General features: G+C 37.1%; 1 protein-coding gene across 1 annotated transcript in view; it reads left to right on the forward strand.

Moving 5' to 3' along the window:
• TRIQK (triple QxxK/R motif containing) overlaps positions 1-19681 on the forward strand; it is a 61307-nt gene extending 41626 nt beyond the window's left edge. The window contains exons 3-4 of the mRNA XM_071421611.1: positions 4307-4392; positions 14377-19681. Coding sequence (XP_071277712.1) covers positions 4307-4392; positions 14377-14490 — 200 coding nt within the window. The 3' untranslated portion in view covers positions 14491-19681. The remainder of the gene's footprint in view (positions 1-4306; positions 4393-14376) is intronic.
• The last annotated feature ends 1142 nt before the right edge of the window (positions 19682-20823 follow it).

A 20823-nucleotide genomic window follows, 5' to 3' on the forward strand; every position in this document is an offset into this window, starting at 1 on the left:
GCATCTTTAAACACAATCCTAAATGTGGTCAGTTTTCTGTAATACAGTGCTCAACATCCTGCATTCTCGGTTGCATGTATGAAGGAGCTTGGTATGTATGCAGAGGGACAGTATTGTGCAATATTTCTGTGAAAGTGCCAGGTAATATGCACAACAAAATTAATCCAGAACCTAAATAACTTGCCTAACTTATACATATTACTTAGTTTTTTTTGCATTTATCGTCATGCCATTGGAGGTTTTAATTAAAAAGAGTACTAAATATACAAGATCAGGTCATTTCTGATCATAATATATTATGGGATCTCAATTTCCCTTGTAAGCAGAGTTAAATTTAAAAAGTCTTGTAAAATTCATAGATTTTTATTCCTAGTTACATGAAGAGAAACAAACTCACTTTGTATATTGTATGAATCTCTAATATCCACTCTGAAGGAGGCACCCCTTGTAATTTTTCACAATATAGCTGTTTCAGTAGCTAAAAAGCTCCCTTATCTTCACCCTGTTCTAATCCTGCAGCTAGTAAAATAGTCTTCATTTCTATCTCAGGAAAGTTTTCCAAACAGGATCTGTAAACATGGCACAGCTCACTTCAGGTGCCACTGAGGTCACTTTGCCACCAAAGGAGTGGAAAAGAAGGATGGAAGGAAGGGAGGAGGTGCCAGGCAAGCTCTGTAGAGTTTCTGACAGGCAAAGGCTACTTCAGGCACTGGATGAGGAGGTGGATGGTCTTTGGAGGCACTGTCAGGAAGCAGGACAAGCAGAGAACTGCAGTCAGTAAAAATAGTTGCCTTATCATGGAGTACTTTAAGTCTTTGGCCTTAAAAATAGAAAGGAAATGATGGACCTGAAAAAGGAAAAAAATTAGTGCATTTGTTTAAAAATAAATAAATAAATAACGGTAGTTATAAAAAAAAGTTTAGGGAAGCTGGCACTAGAGTTTGGATTTTGAGGGAAGAGATGACAAATTGATAACAATAATGACTAGTCAAAGAGGTAAGGATTATGTTTAATAAGAAAAGTAAGATTTGGTCTGGAAATCTTCCAGTGGTATCTTTTTGGCTTCTTCTTGCCTTCATATATTCCATCAGGAAAACTTGGTGTCTCAGATAGGCATCAGATAAAACAGACAAATGGGGCTTTGTCTGATGAGTCTGTCTCAACTGGCTTTGATGATCACTTCCTGAGAAGAAGAAATAGCTTAAACTGATGACTCTGACAGATAAATGTACAAGACAGCTTGCAGGATAAGTGAGATAAAAATAGAAGACATTGAGAGTGTGAATATACTTATCCCAACTGGTTGAAATTGCAAGCCCAAAAGAAGGGAAGCTGTAGGGAGCCTGTATTACTTTTTTCTGCTTGTTTTCCAGGTGGTAATGATCAGTATTCACGTGACAGGAGCTTTGCATTTCATTGTTCTTTGTAGTCCTGTAGTGCAGATGTCTTTCCCAAGGCCTCAGAAAGTTCACATGTTTTAGGAGTCATTTAGTACAATTGCTGAATCTGGCTTTCATTACAAAGAAGTCCACAGATGCCCTTTTTAAACTTTTGCACTTGATGGACTCAGACTGTTTCCCTACTGTATTTTTTTTCCTTTTGGCTATTACATTTAGCAAGGAGAGTGGTAAATTAATGGCAGGTGCATGGATTTGGAGAACTACCAGTTGTAGAGTCATCACTGAAATAGCCTGGTTGTTATAGGAGGGTTAGTTGTTCATAACAGACTTAATATAAATCTGGAAGTATTCTCTAGGTAAATAGAATCCAGTCTTAGCTGTAGCCATGATACTGGAATAAGGAATAGTAGGGTGCCAGAAACCAAGTGAAAGAGCACCAGTAAGCTTTGGATGAATAAACATGGTTCTACCAGTACATGTATTTCACAGACTGGGTCTTCTATGCAATATTTGCCCCTGCTCATGTCACCTTTGCACTTGAGCTGTGGAGAAGAGGAGGGAGAATGGGCAACGGGAAGAAAGGAAAGTGTGTTTTACTACCTGACTTTTGTCCCATTCCTAGTGGACCTTATCAGGCTTTCTAATTTTCATTATCTAATACTGTTGCATCACTGGAAGGGAAATTTCTGACTTTCTTGTTTCATTTACCCCTGATGGAAGAGCAGCAAACCTGAATTATGAGAACTGAGATTGAATTTAGTGCTTGTCAGTTATATAGTTCTAAATGAAGATATTTTTCATGCTTAAAACATTTCAGATTGATACATTTCTATAGTTTGTTCACAAGTAAGTAAGAACAGCTGCATCACTTATGAAAGTTGGCTCCCAACAAACAAACAAAAAATTCAAGGCTGGGGTGTATCTACGCCAAATTTCAGCCTGGAGTGTATTTTTATGAGTAATAAACTCCTGCCATTTGTAATGGAAATTCTGAAAGATCTTTTAACTATTTCATGGCAAAAGTATGAGTGTGAGACTTTAGGGAGAAGAAAATTATTCTTTCTCTGGCTGATGTAATCTCATGACTTAGCCATTTTTGTGGTTTCTGCAAGTCTTTCTCCAGCTGTTCTAAAAGATTACTGTACTCCTGATGCATCCTATTATCAGATATTACTGACTTCTGGAAAATAATGGTACAGTGGTCCTGTCCTGCTAGTAAGATGTATTGACTGGATATGAATATATTGGAGCCTCTGACATAAATCATCTTTCTGTCATCCTTTCTTCACTCTGACTTCTGGGTTTCCTTGGATATATGCTGCCTTTTTTTTATTCCTAATACATATGGTTTCAGTTATTTTTCCATTTGTTATTGAGTATTTTTAAGTTATTTCAAGTCTTTAATGAATAATATCTGACCAAAGAATAGTATGGAGACCTTCCCAATATATAATCCATAGGGCCGAGGAGAGATTATATAATAAAGGCAAATTTGTAATGCGAGTTCAGCATTCACATTATGCTACACAGACCATCTCTCTATTGAGTATTAGCAGGGTAATACAAGGAGCAGACAAAGCCAGAAGTGGGTTTCCATGAATCCAGTGTATTACTGGAAAGAGACACTCACATTTCAGAATATCATCACTACACAATAATATCCCAGTTTTCAAGGTGGCCATAAAATGAGAAGTTTGCATTATTGATTATTAATATAAAATCACATTTGCTTGGATAAATGGGATTTTTGTGTACAAACCACTGGACAAAGTTTTAAAGGAAAGGTTAAACTATTTGACTGTAACAGTAATGAAAGCTAATGTACAAATAGGTGAATTTAGTGATTTGAAAAAGACCAAACACTCTGCTTTAAACATTATGGTTTAGCTTTGGAATTAGGCATAAAGAAAAAAAATATATATATATATGCATCAGGAGGGAAAAAATAAAAAGGACTTTTTTAAAAAGCCAAAGCAGTTGTACTGAGGCTGTATGCCTCTGAGCGGTTTCTTCACAGGTTCTTCTTTTTCTTCTCCTTTTGTGACTGTATCTGTACCTTGACTTCTGATAACCTAAAGAAGCTATGGTTAATAGTTCATGATACAACATTAACAGGCCTTTCAGACAGCAGAAATATCCCTGAGAGATATCAGGTGTTCTATGCTTTGTTACTAAGTTGAGATAAATGATTTCTACCATTTCTACCATTTCTGAATGCTTACATGTCCTCCTCTGAACTCAGTTCATATGGACTCAGTGTAATCAAGCCCTGGGCTGCACTCTTTGTGTCTGCAAGAGATAGTTCCTGTAACTTGAAGAAAGTTAATCTAGAAGATTTTGTGTAATGTGTTTCTACAAGCAGACTGTGTCAAGCAATGATTTTATTACCATTTACTTAGACTGATCTCCATATCTCTGAGTTCTGATACCTGCAAATAATGTTCCAGTTCAGAATTACAAACCTTTACATTTACCAGAATGTCTTGTCTTCCACATTTATATGTGCATTAGAGATGACTAAGCAAGAAAAATTCTAATGGAAATTTTTGTTTTGATTTCAATGAGAGGGAAAAGTATAATCTACCTTTAATCAACTTATTTGCTGACTGATTCCTATGGAACAATTTATTAAACATTGTACTGCTGGATATCTATCCATATATTTTGATGTCACTCTGGAGTAACAGGTTCTACACTGATTTGTCAGATCTTGTTTCTGTCACTGTCTTTGTTAAGTGTGGTTGTTCCACAGATTGAATCCCTGTGTTACATAGTAGCTGTTGTTTAAAATGCTGGACTGTGAGATGTTTTTAATATATTGAATCTAACTTTTCAACTGAAATAAATGCTCACGTTCTTTGTATTGTTTTTACATTGTTTTCATTGAATATGCTTTTTTACTCTAGGGAAACAAGATTATAAGAAAACCAGGCCTATGTTAAGAGCTACAAGATTAAAAGCAGAGGCCAAGAAAACTGCACTAGGCATAAAGGTAGAAACTTCTTTGATAGCTCAAACCACCTTTCTGTTTGTTTCTTTTCCCCATAGATGTACTGTGTGAATATTGATTTCTGAGAGATATTGTTTATGACACTTCAAAATCTAAGTAGAATCCTAGCATTTAAAATATTTATGATTACCTGCTTTTACTTAACCCTAAAATGATTTGAATATTTGAAGTGCTGAAAGATTTTACATAGTCTGTGTCCTTGTTATGATGCATGTTTACTTTAAGGTTTAAAGTACTGTGTGGTTAGAAAATTGATGGTTTTAGGGAGCCTGTCTACACATGGAACAAATTCTTTACTATTTCATATAGTTAGACAAATTACAATAAACATTTTTCATATTCCTCTTCTCATCCTATACCGGTAGTCATTTAAAGACTGGGTTTGTTAAGTATTGTTAATTCTCAGCATTATTGTCTCAGTCTGCATCCTTGTGTAGTGCTTCTGACTTGGAAAAAGAAGACTTAACTAACAGCAAAGGAAAGCATATGGAAAGGTACTAAATTTTATTTTGAAAGTGTTCCCTTTTCAGGCAGGTATGAAGTATAACAATTACTTTAGATCACAGCTGTGAATATGAGTGAGGAGGACAATTAGAAATATTCTCTGTTATCTACTACCCAGTGTGTCATCAAAACAGGATCTATCTGAACACACATTATTTATGTTGCCTCCAGTATTTTTTTACTCAAATTTATTTTTTAATCTAACTGATACACTATTAACTTAACAGCAAGAGTAAAACCTGAGGAAAATAAAAATGTAGATCCATTATCTGAGTATTCTAGTAAAAGAAACTTCAGAAATGTTAAAAGGAGAACATTTTCTTGTTTCTGGCAGATGAGAAATCAATTTTTTCAAGTTATAGCTTATAGCAAATGCCAAGGTATTACTACCAAGCTGTAACAGCTGTTAGGCTGCCAGATGATGTATTTGGTTGTCTTCCAGAATTTGCTATTATAATCACGAAACAGTGCTTTCTTTTTGCTCCTGATTGCTGATCTCGATCAAGCATTACCGTGTGATGCAGTATGTTTTCACAACATATTCTCCTCAGTTAGTGCTGTGTGTCAGGTTTTAATGAGAAAAAGTAGATTGCCTTTTTTGTTTAAAGGATAAATTATTAACCTTTTGAGTTCCTTTTCTTTCCTTTCTTATTAAATTTTCCTTTTTCTTTTCATTTTTCTTTCAATGACGTGACCTTTTAAAAGTGATGTTCTACTTGGAGGCTTAGTGTACAGCCTAATTCTTTTAAAATGAACATGTTTTTTGCATGTCTTTCACAAGTGAGAAGAGTATGAGATTTAGTCCTTCAAAACCTGTTTCATTTCCTTATTTTCTTAAGTAATTCTTTCCTAAAAATGAGAGTGAATGGGAAAGCATATATGTAATCATATAAGTAATGAAGAATTGAGGATTAGTGAATAAAGGACTTTTGCCATCAAGGTGCACATGTGCTCTCCAGGTCCTGAGTGGATGTGTTTCTGGGGTTCTGCTAGTTGTTGCACTGTGTGATGTCTGAGGTTCACGATTCTGCTTCTGCCTTAAAAAAAAAAAAAAAAAAAAATCTTTTAAATATTTTCTTCTGGTTGTAATATTTTTTTTGTGCTTCTGGACCTTAAAAAAAATCTGGATCATTCCCAAATACATCACAGTAATTTCTTTTGCTTCCAAATTGCTGAGAAAAACTGACAAAACTGAAGCAAAAAGAAAGGTAAGTTGGGCATCTTTCCCTTCGGGGATCTGCTTGTAGGGAAAGGAAGGGAGGGCTTTTAAATGCATCCTTCTCACTGAGCCTGCTTAATGCCAACAACTTAGTAAATGTTACAATACTTCTACCAGAACGTGGGCAATTTCTGTAGAGTAAACTCTGCAGAGTTTGCTGCTTACAGACCCCAGAGTGCTCAGCACTGAAGCGAAGTGTATTTAATGTCTTGGGGTAAAGGTGCACTTCTTCCCACCTCACAGTGACAGCTCTTCACCCTGCTCAATCCCTCCAGCAGCAGAACTTCACCATGGGCAGTAGATGCTCCTGGAGTGTCTGTAGGGAAATCTCCTTCTTACCCCTGGAGAGGCTGCTTAGTTGTGAAGCCCCATAACCCCTCTCTGGAGCACGGCTTGTTTTGCTCAGTCTGGTGTTAAGATCCTCCAGCTGCCAAGTGTCATCTTTTTACATCCATCCTCCACACCTATCCTAAATCCTCCTCTGTTGTTTTCTGGATAATTTTTGAAATAATTCTTGACAACTTATGTTTGCTGTGACAGCAGCTGGCAGGACAGAAGAGAACACAATTTGTTCTTCATCCCTTGACCAGTTGTCTCAATGCCTTGAGGTCCCACTTGATCATCCTTAGTCTTGCTGGGACTTTGTATGTGTCCACCTGGCAAACCAGTGGGCAATGGTCAGTGGGCCATGCCAAGCTGGGAAGTTTGTTGGTGGTTTTCCAGAGGCTCACACACCTCCCCGTGAGCTTGGTCCAGTTAGCATATTGGGCCCTCCATTCCTCTCAAAAAGGAGTCACCAATGACTATTACCCTTATTTTTTTCTTAATTTAGGAGGTTTTCATGTGCAGGGTAGGTTGCCCTGCCCTAGACAACCCCTGTAACCTGGATGGATCTTCATCCACATTCTCACCTCCCTGGTCCTCAGATTCCAGGGTCTCATATCTGTAAGGGCACCTGGAAAGGTGAGGTAGGTCAGCAGGGAATTCACCTGCCACCCCAAGCAAAAAACCATTTTGACTCCCCACTGTCTCTTAAGAGCTGCTCCTTTTCCCTGGGATGAGTAATGGTTGTGACTAACATGATTCACCTTCCAAAGGCTGGGATTTTAGTCTTTTCTTATTATGTAGGCCCTAATTCTGTGATGTAGCAATTGATTAACTTAAATCTGCTTTGAGAGAAAAAACAAAGTGATATAACTACAATGCAATGTAATAAGTAGGCACTTTAAATAGAAATGTCCAAAGTTCTTGTAAATCTTTGAGAAGAAACCAGACACATACGTGTATTTATAATGTACTGTTTATATACATATCTATTCAGTACATGATGCAGTATGCAACATTTCAAAATAAATTAACCTCTTATTATAAAAAGCTAAGTTGAAGCTAATAAAATATTGTAGAGGAAGGATAAATGTAAAAGTATAAACTTTCTGGGAAAGGGGAATATGTTTGTAGTTCTGTGAAATACATACACACAATAAGCTAACACAATAAGCACCATACAGCCACTTAAAACAATAAGCTGTTTTATGTCATTGATAACTCTAGGGTTGTTTTGCATTAGTGTCCTGAAGAAATTACATGCCTGGCTGTAAACTAAGACTTAATGTAGCATTTAGGGCAGAAAAAAAAAGAGGACTAGAAAATAGTGAGGGGATTTTAGTCCTTAATTTCAACGAGGATAATGAAATTCAACTGTTGTGTATTTCACCATGAGAGCTGACAACATTAGCTTAAAAAAAGGCCCTATAAATGACATAAAACTTTTCAGAACCAATCCCCTGGAGATTCTTCACATTTCATCGCTGGCATACTAATTAGCTTGTCTTGTCAAACTTTGATTGCCTTGTCATTTTAATGCAAGGTTTAAAGTAACAAAGTTTCTTTCAGTCACTGGCATTTAGTACTTTTTAATTTCCCCAATGAGGGATTTTTATCTCTGTTGATAATGTCAGAGAAGCAGCTGAGTACTAATAACTATCCAAAGTTAGTTCAAGCAGGGTGACCATGCTAGTACTTGGTGTGTCATATTTGCTCTTTAAACATGTTTAAAGATTAAATATTGTAGCAGAGCTATTGTACTGGCTCTGTTTGTATGTGTGACACTAATGTAGACAGTGCCAAAATATATTGTGTCTCTTGGAAAAGCAGGACCCAGTCTCAAGAAACAGCTCCAAGAGAAAGTAATGTGCTATATGTCTCCTGGTGTTTGGATAAGACAAAATCCTTTGTAGTAGTACCAAAAAGGGAGCCTCTGAGCTTTCTCTGGATCATTTTGTTGGCCTCCTGCATGGGGCTTGTCCTGCTGGAAGCCCAGCTGTTCATCCTTACCAAGTAGAGCAGGAAGGCCTTTCCACCACTGGTGCTAGATCTGCTCTCATTGGGTGAGGAAAACATGCCAGCAGGAGGGTGACAAGCAAAAAATGGTTTGAGAAGTGTGGAAGCTTGCCCCCCAGATAGCTGGAGTTTGGTATGCAGAGACCAAAAGTTATGGGAGTTCTTGGGGAGAGATTTTTTTCACAGGCTGCAAGAACAAATCAGTAGTCCATGGAACAAGTGATGAAGTTTTCTCTCTTCTTGAAAGGCAGGCACAAATCTTAACAGTAGTATTTGCAAAGTACCTGCAAAGACATTATTGACTGCAGAATATCACTCCACAGAGAATTATTAGCAACACAGTACATCGATTCAGCTAAGGAAAAAATGTTTCCTAAACAAAGTGAGAGCTTACAGCTTGAGTCTGTCATTCTTTTGCATATCTGCTTAATCTGTTGTGTAGTTAGATACCTCACTATAGAGAGTTTCTTTCAAATGGAACAAGTTAGATAGCAGTAGATAACAACACATTCCTGGTGTATTTTAGCAAAAGATATTCTCCAATTTCATGCTATTCATAATCTGCTAAGTTAGTGAACTACATTTTTCAAGATACAGTTTCATAGCTTTGTAGAAATTAAGGCCACAAGAGACTATTAGATCATTTGATGTGCACTTCTGTATGTTACAGATCATAAAATTTCATCCAAATACTTTCTGCAAAGTCCAAGCACTTTGTAATGGCCAAAATACTGGGTCTTCAAACCAACTTATGTGTCTCACAAAATGCAGAGCAGCTTAATGTGCCAGCAGTGGATAAGTGTGATATTCCCAGTTATCCCTGTAGTCAGGCTTTGATCCCTGACCTTGAAATGAAAGGGAGGGGAAATAACAAGTACAAAGAGAAGAACAAAATCAGATCCTTACCTCACCTGAACACATAAGTATCGTAATCATGGTGGTTTGAGATGTGAAGAAGATGCACCCACCAAAATCTTAGGAGGATTTTCTGTACCAGCTTGGAGCAGTAGACCATCTTTCTCAAACCTTCTTATGTGTCTACTTAGGACCAGTCTGTAGCACTTCAAAGAATAATCAACAATAGCAAAACCTCAAATCCTGGAAACAAAATCAATACAATTGGAGGAAAATGTCAACATCAGAAAACTTTTGATGCTATATAAAAAAGTCTGAACAGTTAAACATAGGATGCTATTACTTTATTACTTTTAATAACCTGATAGTTGTGGGGTTCAGATTGTAGCACTGGCCATGGGAGTAATCTGAGTTTTCTTAGGGCCCTGAAGGAGAGGAGCAGCTAGGAGAGCTGAGTTTGCTGGCTCCTGGCAGCCAAGTCCTTCTTTTCACACAAGCCAAAGTTGAAGTGTTCTTTCCAATTGCTAAATAAAAGCATACTTTTTTGAGGGAGATCAGCTGATTAAGGACTCACAGATATGGGAGTCCATATTTTCCTGAAGAATGTTCAATCATTCTTGCTCCTAGAAAATGGCATCTTAGTTCAAGACTTAGTTCAAGACTGAACTTACCTAACTGCAGCTGGGCCTTGAAAGTTTCTTGTAAACAGGATAAAAGGACCCCACACAGTGAAATGCTTTAGTTAAATACAGGTGTATATAATTACATGCTGTAACCAAACTACCTCTCATTCTTCTCTATGATAAAATAAATACTGGTCATCTCCCTGCTGGAAATCCCTCCACCTTTGTACATCCAGAAATCACAGTGAGGGAGTAGTTACCCATGAAATCCAAAGACCTTCTTAGAGTCACAGTTTTTCAAGGCAGAGTACTCCACTTTGTAAGTACTGTATGGATCTTTGACACCTGTGCATACTATTTTGGATCTAGCTGTTTTAAAATGAATCCTGTTGTTTTGTAGGCATGGAGCCAGGTGTTTTTGATGACTCTCTAATAGTACCTTGTTCTCATTTTTTGAGACAACAATGATCTTTCTTCCATCTGAAGTTTTCACAGTAAAAAATTGGAACCTAAAAGTGTGGATAAAAGTTCATAAATTACTTTTGTTGCTGCCTTCTGTTAGCTGTAGAATGTCCTGCATTAAGGAATTAAACATTCATTTATAAATACAATTTTGTTGAAACTCTAAAACATGGTTGCAGTGAATCTTCACCTAAAGTCTTCAGTTAAAAACTATATAAGGTAAAACGATTGTGAGTTCCTATACATTTATTTTCACAAGTATCCTTGGTCAGCTTGATCTTCTTTTCATCTCTTTTCAGAAAAAACTAGGGAGAATTTAGCAATTCAAAGAGAGCAATTTGTGCTACTCTTTCACTTAATTTTATGCAGGTTTCAGGTAAAAAAGGTGTTATTCTTTTGAAGGATTTGAAGGACAATTAAAAAACATGTAAAGCCCCCCTGACATTTCCTGGAAGTGTGATATTTCTCTATATGAGTAGGATACGATGCTTCCATACATAGTGTCCAGATTTTTGTTATCATAGCCAACATTTTTTCCTCAACCCCTCTCCTGATTAATCTCGTTTAGATCCCAGCTCTGCCACTTGCTCCATTAGGGTGAATTTGAGGACATAATCCAAGTATTTTGGTTTGAGAGACATAAAACTGCCAAAAAATGATAAGAAAATTAAATCTACATCATGCTGTAATGGTATGCATTTCCTTTATGAAAAGTTTCTGGAAAACTTAACCAAACTGAAATCAGTAGGGTTCTACATATGCTATTCTACATGTAAGAGAATAAAATAGAAAATTCTGTTCCTTTCTAAAGGCTTCTGTGGCTGTACTTTGGGATTTGAGAGTAGAAATGTTGTTTCCTAGTGTTCTGTACCATGATAGAAAAGAAAAAAAAAGGAGAAAATTCCCTCTGATCATTTTAAGTTTATTTCTATAGAACTTTTTCTCTATTCTTTAATTATTCATGGTAAAATCCTTTGAGTAAATGGATTTTGCAGAGGATGATGGGGATGATCCATAAAGTGCAAGAGAAAGGGAGCTGTATATGGCAAGCAGGGAGTATTTTAACATTTCATTTCTATGCATGACTTAAAATACAAATAGCAAAGCCTGAAAAGTATAAAACAAATTAAAATGACAATATATATCTGTGGCTGCAAATACAGTACAGTGGTGCAGCATCTCATTTGCTATTTACCTTGCAAAATTTATGTTTATAAAAGTCCATAACCTGGATGCAATTCTTAAGAGACTGCATATCCCTAGCTGTGAGCCAGATGTCCTTTGTAAGGCCATTTATTTTATATTTTTGTTACTCTGCCTTTTTCAGTAATTCAAAAGTAAGGTTCTTGTATAACTCTCGAACCTGGAGTTTTAGTAAGACTTTTCGTTCCCAGGGATAATAAATACTATTCCACCCACACAGTTCCTAATGGCTGTGCAGGGAAAATAGTATTGTTATCACAGCGTTACTCACTGTGAAACTTAGGCAGAGGAATTAAAGAACTGCTTCTGTCAAGCAGTTACTGGGCAGCCTGAGAATAAAACTTAGGATTTTCCCAATTCCACTTCCTTTGAAACAAATTTTTAATGCAAAGGTTCCTGAAAATTTGCTGCTGCTACTCACAGCATTTCATAAGGGAGACTGGGGAGGAGGGAGGGGAAAGGTAAACCTATTGTAAAGCAGAAAGAATGGGAAGTGTGGCATCCAAACACGGAAAAAACTTTTTAAAACTGGAATGAATTTGCTCTCTGTGTCAAGTGTGAGCCGTGCCTGCATTGTGTGGTTTTGTTGTCCACTCTCCTGAGCAGATGGAGCCTGCAGTTGTATGTCACTTGTTTATTACATCCTCTTAAGATTAGTAGCTGTGCGGCCAGATGGGTCTGGGAGCACAGCTGTGGATACAAGGAAATAAATGAAACCTGTCTGATGCTGCCATGCCCTTTTGTGAGATACTGACGTGTTGCAACTGCAACAAAGCAAAAATCACTTTCCTTTAATATATGAGTGAATTAGATGTACTTTTTTCAAATCAAATCATGAAATCAGGAGGAGGAAGTTCAGAGGATGGTACAATTCTAAGAGGGAAATGTAGTTGAAATCTGTAGCCAACAGCCTCAGCAAATTTGCAGGAGCAATTTTAATGTGGTAAAACAAATTTAAAATACATCTCAATCATCCATATAAAATAGAAAGCAAAGGTTTCTATAGAATAAAGAATATGCTCCTATAGAACATATGCCAACTAGGCAGTAGTATTTCAAAATTTATTAGATGGCATATGTTGAATTATTGATCCAACATTCTGATAAACTATATAATGCATTCATGTAAATGCAAATTAAATGCTGCTCTATAGAAGAATGCCAGATTATGGGCTAGACTTTAAAAAATGAAATGCACAGTTTTAACTCCTTCATGTCAGTGAACACAATGCTGGTCACAAAGCAACCACCGACCTAGAGATGCTGGGTAGGATTTATCCCACAATGCACACAAGAGGTACCATCTGCACTCCCTTCTAGTCTAAGGGGAGAAATGGTAATTTTTGGGAAGAATTCACCTGGCCTCTCTTAGAGGACACTAGATGGACGGATTCTGTCCTTGGACAGTAAAGGGTGTCTTGTTGTCTTGGTTCAATGTAGGCATCTCCTTTCAGTCTCACTGACAGAGTAAGTTTGATGTGACATCTTCTGTACCAATTCAGATCAGTTGTTATAAAATCACTGAACTTTTTTTCTTCTCTCATTTTAAATGTACATTGGGATCATTCTGATGTAGTTGTTTTGTAATGGAATGGATGAAATGTAGGTTAACATGAAGCTGAGAATTTAAGGGGAAGTTCTACTTCTTTCCTTAGAGAGAGAGTGGGATTTGGAGGTACAAACTAACCTTTGGAGCATCTTGAGTGTACAATTTTAAAAGTTCATCATGATGATCAGGAGTCAAGCAGTAGAAGTTGTTAGCTATAGAGTCATACTTTCTGTGAGCTGAAGGGACATAAGGATTTTTCTCAAATTTATCTTTAATCTTTCATTGTCCAGCAAAATGAGGGTCAACTATAGAAAGTGTGCTGTGCCTTACAGAAAAATAAAAACTTAAAAATGTACGGTGTCTTTGAATGAAATAAAAAGGAAAGAAATACAGGAAATAGAAGAAATATTAAGTGGATGATTGTACTATAATTGCATTTTTACAGAGTCCAGCCTTAAGATGATAGGCAGTCACATAATGAGTATAATATGTAGTATAAAAACATTTTTCTGTTTCTGAAAGCTGCTATAAATCATGTATACTTTGGAAGTCTCTTTTATGTTAATTAAGGAAGATGCGGCAAGTTGCAATATTTTATGGGAAGAGAGGCAAGTGCAAATTGTTGTGCTTTTTGCCTTATTGCAGAGCTGAAGAAAGAAAAGTTTCATCCAATTCTGAGTATGTAGTTCCATGCTGTACTGCATGCCAGGAGGTTGGGAGGTAGAGGTAGCAATTTTCATTGACTTCCACCATACTGTGTTTGCTTCATTAAAAAATTACAAATTTGTTGGCAAAAAGCAGTAACATATTGCTAGAAAACATCAAAATTCACAGTGTAAATTCATAACTTAAATTTGTGTTCAAAACTGTGGTTTGTGAATTCTGTCTTTTCCTTTAAAAAAGAAGGAATTGAATAATAAAAAGATATAAAGCTCTTATTTCTAGGTAAGGCTAAAGATTTTTAAGCTAAATATCCTCTTTCTGATGGTATATCAGATTCACCAAATGGTGAGTGAATGGATTGTACAACACTTGGAGTGGTAACCACAATAGAGAAATCAATAAAGTATCAATGCCTTATGCAATTATATTATGTCTGATGTTATTCTGATGTGCATTGTAGAAGAGAAATAACATTTATTCCTGATTAATCTGAAAATATGGTATTATTTCTAACAGGTTTTTGTTTTTGTTTTCTTTTATTTCTACAGGAAGTTGCCCTTGTCCTTGCAGCTATACTGGTATTTTTGTTGGCTTTCTATGCTTTTTTTTATCTTAATGTTTCCGATGAAGTGGACCTTGATCTGGATCCAGATGAAAACTAGCAGATGCAATGAATCTATCATCAAGATTTCTTCAGCTTCAACAAGACTACATAGGAACACACAGTCCCTTCACTGTAAGACAGTAAATGATGCCATTTCTTCAGTCCAAATTCATAAGAAAGTTTTGCAATACGTCAGTCACATTCCAGGTCTCCAACGTAAGAACACTTATTCCTGGCCAAGTGTATTTGTCTAACAACAAAGCCAGGAGCAGCAGTACAATACATGAAGTTTATTGTTTACATTATGTTTTTCTCAGGCAGAAAACTTTGATGTCAAAAGACAGGTGCTACTATATTCATGGGTATTGATGCTGACTTCACAGGAGTGTCTGCCTTGACCGAATTTAGGAATCAGAGCTTCCTAATAACAAAATTAGTTTTCTGTTCCTTTCTGAAAAGAAAGCAGAAATACCAAATAAAAAGTCTTTTCTTCATTTGTGTTTATAATATATCAAAACACCCTCATCCTTTCTCTCCCTTTTAATCTTTCTTGTGCATGTGTGCGCATGCATGAAGATGGAAAAAATTGTAGGAAAAGAATATCTTCTTACAAGCAGTCTGTCACCTTCTATATGGACTTAATTTTCTGTCATTCCAGATTCTGTGTGCCCATATATCTGCAGTAATCTTTTTCATTCTTTTGCCAACTGTTCAGCACACATGTGTTCTGTTAGAAATGGCACCTGGATGACAGAAGCTCTAACATTCACATATGCTTCTGAAACACAGTTCTTTGCCTCCTGTGCTGTCTGAACTAGTGTAAATAGAAAGTTTAGTTGATGTTGGTTTTAATTAGTTTATTGGTCTACTATTAATATAAAGTCAAAATTGTGTTTTAATTATGCTCTTCCTGATGGTTTTGGTATCAACTTGCTCTACCTATTAGGGGCATATTGTATAAAAACATTCCTTTCCAGCTATACAATCATTTTAATCATCAAACTAATGTGAGAAGCTGTAAGTAATAAGAAAACATTTTTTTTCTCCTGGCATACTAATAACTGGTAAATCTTGGCTCCATTACATCCTTCAGTTCTTGCAAAGTACCTTTCAAATTAGGCACTGTAGATAGCATTTTTTTCCTTTTCATAGCCAAAAGCCACTTGAAGAATTTGGTGTGTCAGAGCAGCTGCAGGGAGCTTTAAAATTCTGGCTTTATCCTGTTCTGCTTTGAGTTTGGCATATAACTGAGCTTGTGGATGTAAAGACTCCGTTTTGATCCTCTTAAAAGTGTGGTCAGTCTTTCCCTGACTGAGATTCAGTTCCGATTCCATTTGATATCAAGAATGTGTAAAGCCACTGGTGCTGAATGTCGCAAGGAAATTTAGGCAGGCTGACTTTCAGAAAAGTTTTCATAATTCTGAGGCTTGGTTTTGCCTTTGACATAAATTTCAGAGCTGAATGTTAGATTTAATTGCAACTGAGGTATTTACTGTCTTGTTCCTGAGATGCCTGGTTAAGATTTCTTATAGTGATTTTGAAGACAAAGGGATACAAATCACAGCAAATATTATAATGGAAAATATATTTCTTTTAAATTGACACAGTCCCATTATCACCACTTAAGAAACTTGGATCAATACAGTTAATTTTTAAACCATATAGTAACTATGACCATATACATTATGAGTCTCTAAGGATCCACTTCATATGTGTCATAGTGTTCATTCACTTTATGCCATGCAAAATAACGACTCTAGAAATTCAGAGTACAACAGTCTTCCGAAAAATAGATGAAAGAGAAAACTATATATGCAAATATATCTCATTTTCTATGTATGACTCTTACAGACACAAAAGCCTAACATTTCTGTATGCATATGACTTACAGTCCCCTACTAGTTGCACACTTGACCAAACACCTTGCAACATGTTGAATTTATGGTGAAGCATTGTCTGACACATGGCCCAACTTCCAGTGGAGGGAAAAGCATATCACAAGCTGTCTCCTTGCATGTGATATTCCTTTCACTCCACCAGCACCCAACCACGTGTCACAGAAGCTGCAGACCTCTCCTGTTACTCCTCTTCTGTTCCTTTACACTAGCAGTTTTCATGTTCTATAACATGCTGGAGGGATTGCTTCCTTAATGTCAGCATATAGCTCTCTGGGTCATGTATGGTCTGAGAGAGATACGTAGTTACTTCCTTCATGCAGGTCATCTCTCTCTTTGCCCTGCTCTCTCTCTCTCTCTCTCTCTCTCTCATAACCTGCTCTCTCAATTGGTTGCATTAAAAAGCAGGCAATTCTTACTGTCAAATTTATGAACATGAAGTTCCTAGAACAGGAATATTCCATTTCCCATAACTGTGAATCAGACCAAACCTGAAGTGCATATGTATGTGATTCTATCAGCTTCCCCGATGTGTGGCTTATGAGTCCTTATTGCCCACACTTTGCTGTTTGCCTATTGGCTTTGTTTGGATTAGGTCTTTTCATTTGCATGAAACATCATAGAATCATGAAACCATTGAATGATTTGTGTTAGAAGGGATGCAAAAGATCATCTATTTTCAGTATCTCTGCCATGGTCAGAGACACCTTCCACTAGAGCACATTGCTCAAAGCCCAGTCGTGGTGTCAAACACCTCCAGGAATGGGGCATCCACAGCTTCCCTGAGCAACCTGTTCCAGTGCCTCGCCACCCTCAGAATAAATAATTTTTTCTCAATATCTAACCTAAACTTACTTCCTTTTAGTATGAATCAACTCTCTCTTGTGTTGTCACTACATGCTTTTGTAAAAAGTCCATCTTTTTTGTAGGCTCCCTTCAGGTACTAGAAGGATATTCTCATGTAACAGGAAAATTTTTTTTTCCTTAGACCGGGTAGAATTCTGTTCAGTGTATGTAGAAATATATGGTAAATATTGCAGCAAATACACATCTTCTCTTATCTGTACAATAATTCCTAATGGGACATGTGGCTTATTTTGCCCTTGATTATATCTGAGATTGAAATATGCCTTTTGGATTTTGGACCATCTATTGTTGTATGAGTTGCTCGGTGTCTATTTGATTAATAAATGATTTTTTCTATTTGGTTCTCTTATTAATGTTGAACACACTGAACTATATATACATTTGAAAGGACATTAAAGCAATCTAAACAGCACAATGTTCAAAAGTAAGCACTGATGTCAGTTTTAGAATATCTGGATTACTTTAGGCAGTTCTAGATGCTAAACTCATATAAAACTGAATGTGGCCTATGAATGCATAAAAGACAATGAAGAGAACTTCCTTTGACATCCTACCCAATACTAATAGATCAGTTCTCTTTCTGGAGTTGATCCATGCAGCTCTATCACTTCAGTTGTACAAGACTTTTTTTATTATAAAATTAGTATTTTTATATGCTTGTTTCAAAGAAGGATTGCTGATCAAATAATTTACACAGCACACCTGGCTTAATGAGTTTTTTCAAAAATATTCTCCTGAAGGAAAAGGTAGACATCAGTAGTTGCTCTTTACTCCTGGAGTAAACTGAATTTCTTTCTAGCAGAGGTTGTGGAGGAGATGCCTATACTGAGTCCTTGTGCTGTGGGTGGGAGCAGATGTCCTGTCTGGAATAATCTCTGCCTAGGAAGGCATAACAGTCTTCCAGAAGTGATTTTGCTCTGTAAATCTTCCTAGGTGGTTTTCCTTTTCTCTTTGATTCTTCAAAAGCAGAACCAGCATGTAGACCATCTCAGGACAGAAGCCTCAATCTAGTATTTCTACTAGTGCTTCTAGTGAACATTGCCAAGGAAAGGCTCTAGCTCTACTACCTAGAGTCCATAAACATATTTTATTGGAAGCTTAGGAGGCATGTTAAGCATTTCCCTAATAGACCCTAGAGAAACATTTAAACTTTTCTTGAAGAATGCTGTAGTTAATGTTCACTGTTGCATGTCATATAGACACCATGTGATTCAGAATCAGCTCCTTCCATGCATCAGACCAGCTGTAGCAGGACATGTAGACTGGGAGATTGTGCTGCAGCACATAACTGCAAGTAGCTACAACAAGAGCAAACTCATCTGTTTACTTAGGTGTCCTCTAGAGCAGCTGACCTAAAAGTTTTGTTTGAAAACACAGGTTTTAAACAATTCTACTAAAGGAAAGCACAGTGAAAGCCCTACAAAGCTGTTCATGCCTCTTCCAAGAAGGTTGCTACCATGGAAGAGGCTCATCTGCTGACTTAGGGCCAAATTTTGTATGCTGCCATTTTCAGAAGGAAGATGCTGCTAGGAGCTCCCAGCAGACTGATGATTGATAAGGGATTGTCATCCCTATAAGGCACAACTGAGCTGCTTGGTGAAGGTCAAATGCATTCAGGACAATCCTCTGTAGAGAACTGTACTTGAAAAGCAGAGTAGGCAAGTTAGAGTGCCAACAAAAGAGATACTACAGATCTTGATTGCATTTCAAGTTCTACTTACAGTAGCATAGTAATTAGTGGTGCTTATGACTAAGAAAATAACAGTATGGCACATCAATAAGACAGCAGAAATGCGATGTTGGAACTGCATCCTAAAAGATTTTACAGTGGATTATGCCTGCACTTTGGGAAGTGAAGCCATCACATGAATAAACTGGCAAAGATTATCTGTGATCTTATGCTTACAATATTTTTCCTGAAAGAGCCAGTGGAGATATTTTGCAGTACTTTTCTATATCATCCTCTTAGTTTGCTGGAATGCATTTTTGGAGATGTATTTCTTTCTACACATTTCCAAGAGTGAAAATATATTTTTTTTGCAGTTCATCAATTAATTTAATTGACAGAATCCTCTACTCATCCTTTTATCCCCCTTTAATCACAATCAAATTAGTGGGGAGACAGCCAAAATGTTAGGTACCAGTGTCTCTGAAGCAGATGTCACACCACTATTTTTTAGCTCGTTTAAATGAATAAACATGTTAAACTGTGAAGTATTACATTTTAGATTTTTTCATTAAAAAAAATGGGACAATCTGTTTACTGTCCTTAATTGAGACAACAATCCTTGTGGTTGCCAGTTTTGGCAGTTGTAATGATGAACTATAAATATTGGGACAGACTGACTGATGATTGTGGAGGATAGTTCAAGTACAATACTCATTCTGCATGAATACTTTTTTCAGTGCTACATTTTTTCTAGCTCCTGTGATTGTTGTACTGGTTTTGCATGTTAAAAACAAATAAATACCTGACTAGTCAATCAATAGGCTTGATTCTGTTGTCTTATTCTCCATAGCTACATACAGCATAGAAAAGCTGTCCACCCTGGACCACAGTTCATGCCTTGCCCAAACTCTCCCTAAAATGTGTATGTCCACGTCAGTTACAAATATGAGCTACAAAGAGCTTTGCTGGACCATGGAAAAACTGAGCAGCATATAGATCTTTAGTACTCTTTTTGCCATTCCACAAAGATACTGTAGAAATTTAAAATAGTGCAACCACAGGAGGTGAGTATGGAGCTTGGTGACAAACAGATGTCATAGTTCTATTTCACTTCGTCCAGAAACAAGACTGGATGAAAATCAAAGCAAAATGGCCAGTTCTTCCAGGAGCCAACCACCTCACAACTCATGTTGCTCAAGAAGAGCTAAGTCAGAGCTACCACAACTTCTTTTTCATAGAATGATAAAAGGGCCACAAGGAGATAAAGGTGTCTGGAGCAAAGCAGCTTCTTCTTGGACCAATGGGTCATTTATTTAAGTAAGAAAGAAACAGGGTTTGGGGATTTACACAAAGCATAGGTCAGAGTAGTTGCTGCTCCCTTCATGTGTATAAAAGTCATGTTATGCTAAGACAGAGTAGCTTTGTGTATCTGTTACAAAGTTAAATGTGAATGTTCTGATACTGGCAATGTCCACATTTTTCTAGAGACACATTCTCCTGTGAGACTATTAGCAGAGAGGGAGGATGTGGAGGGAAATGGCAGGGGAGCCCTTTTGCTGATTCTGCACTCCTAAAGCATCTCTCCTGCTCAGTGGTAGCTGCTGGTGTTTAGAGTAGGACTGCAGTCCTGGGTTGCTTTGGACAGGCTACAAAAAGAATAGAGCAGAGCTTAATCTACAGGGTAAATCTCCTACCATTACTGATGCCTGATTTGTTACCACAAGTAAATTCACTTTTATTTATTAGGTTCTCAGGAAGGTGCCAGATAAATTGTCTATTGTTGTTCTTTTGAAACTGTTGTGCATAGTTGTTTTGCTTACTGTCTGTGGGACTCCTATCCAGTCAAAGAATGCCACACTGATGCCTACTGCCCTTTGGTAGTATGAGCCCTTCTCCTTTTGCAAGGAGGGGCTGGGGAGTGACCTGCCATCTCCCCTGCTCTCAGATGGCTGGAGCTGAA

This window comes from Agelaius tricolor, unplaced genomic scaffold, assembly GCF_023055355.1.
Source record: "Agelaius tricolor isolate 1412-34295 unplaced genomic scaffold, bAgeTri1.0.p SCAF_2, whole genome shotgun sequence".
NCBI classification, from domain to species: domain Eukaryota; kingdom Metazoa; phylum Chordata; class Aves; order Passeriformes; family Icteridae; genus Agelaius; species Agelaius tricolor.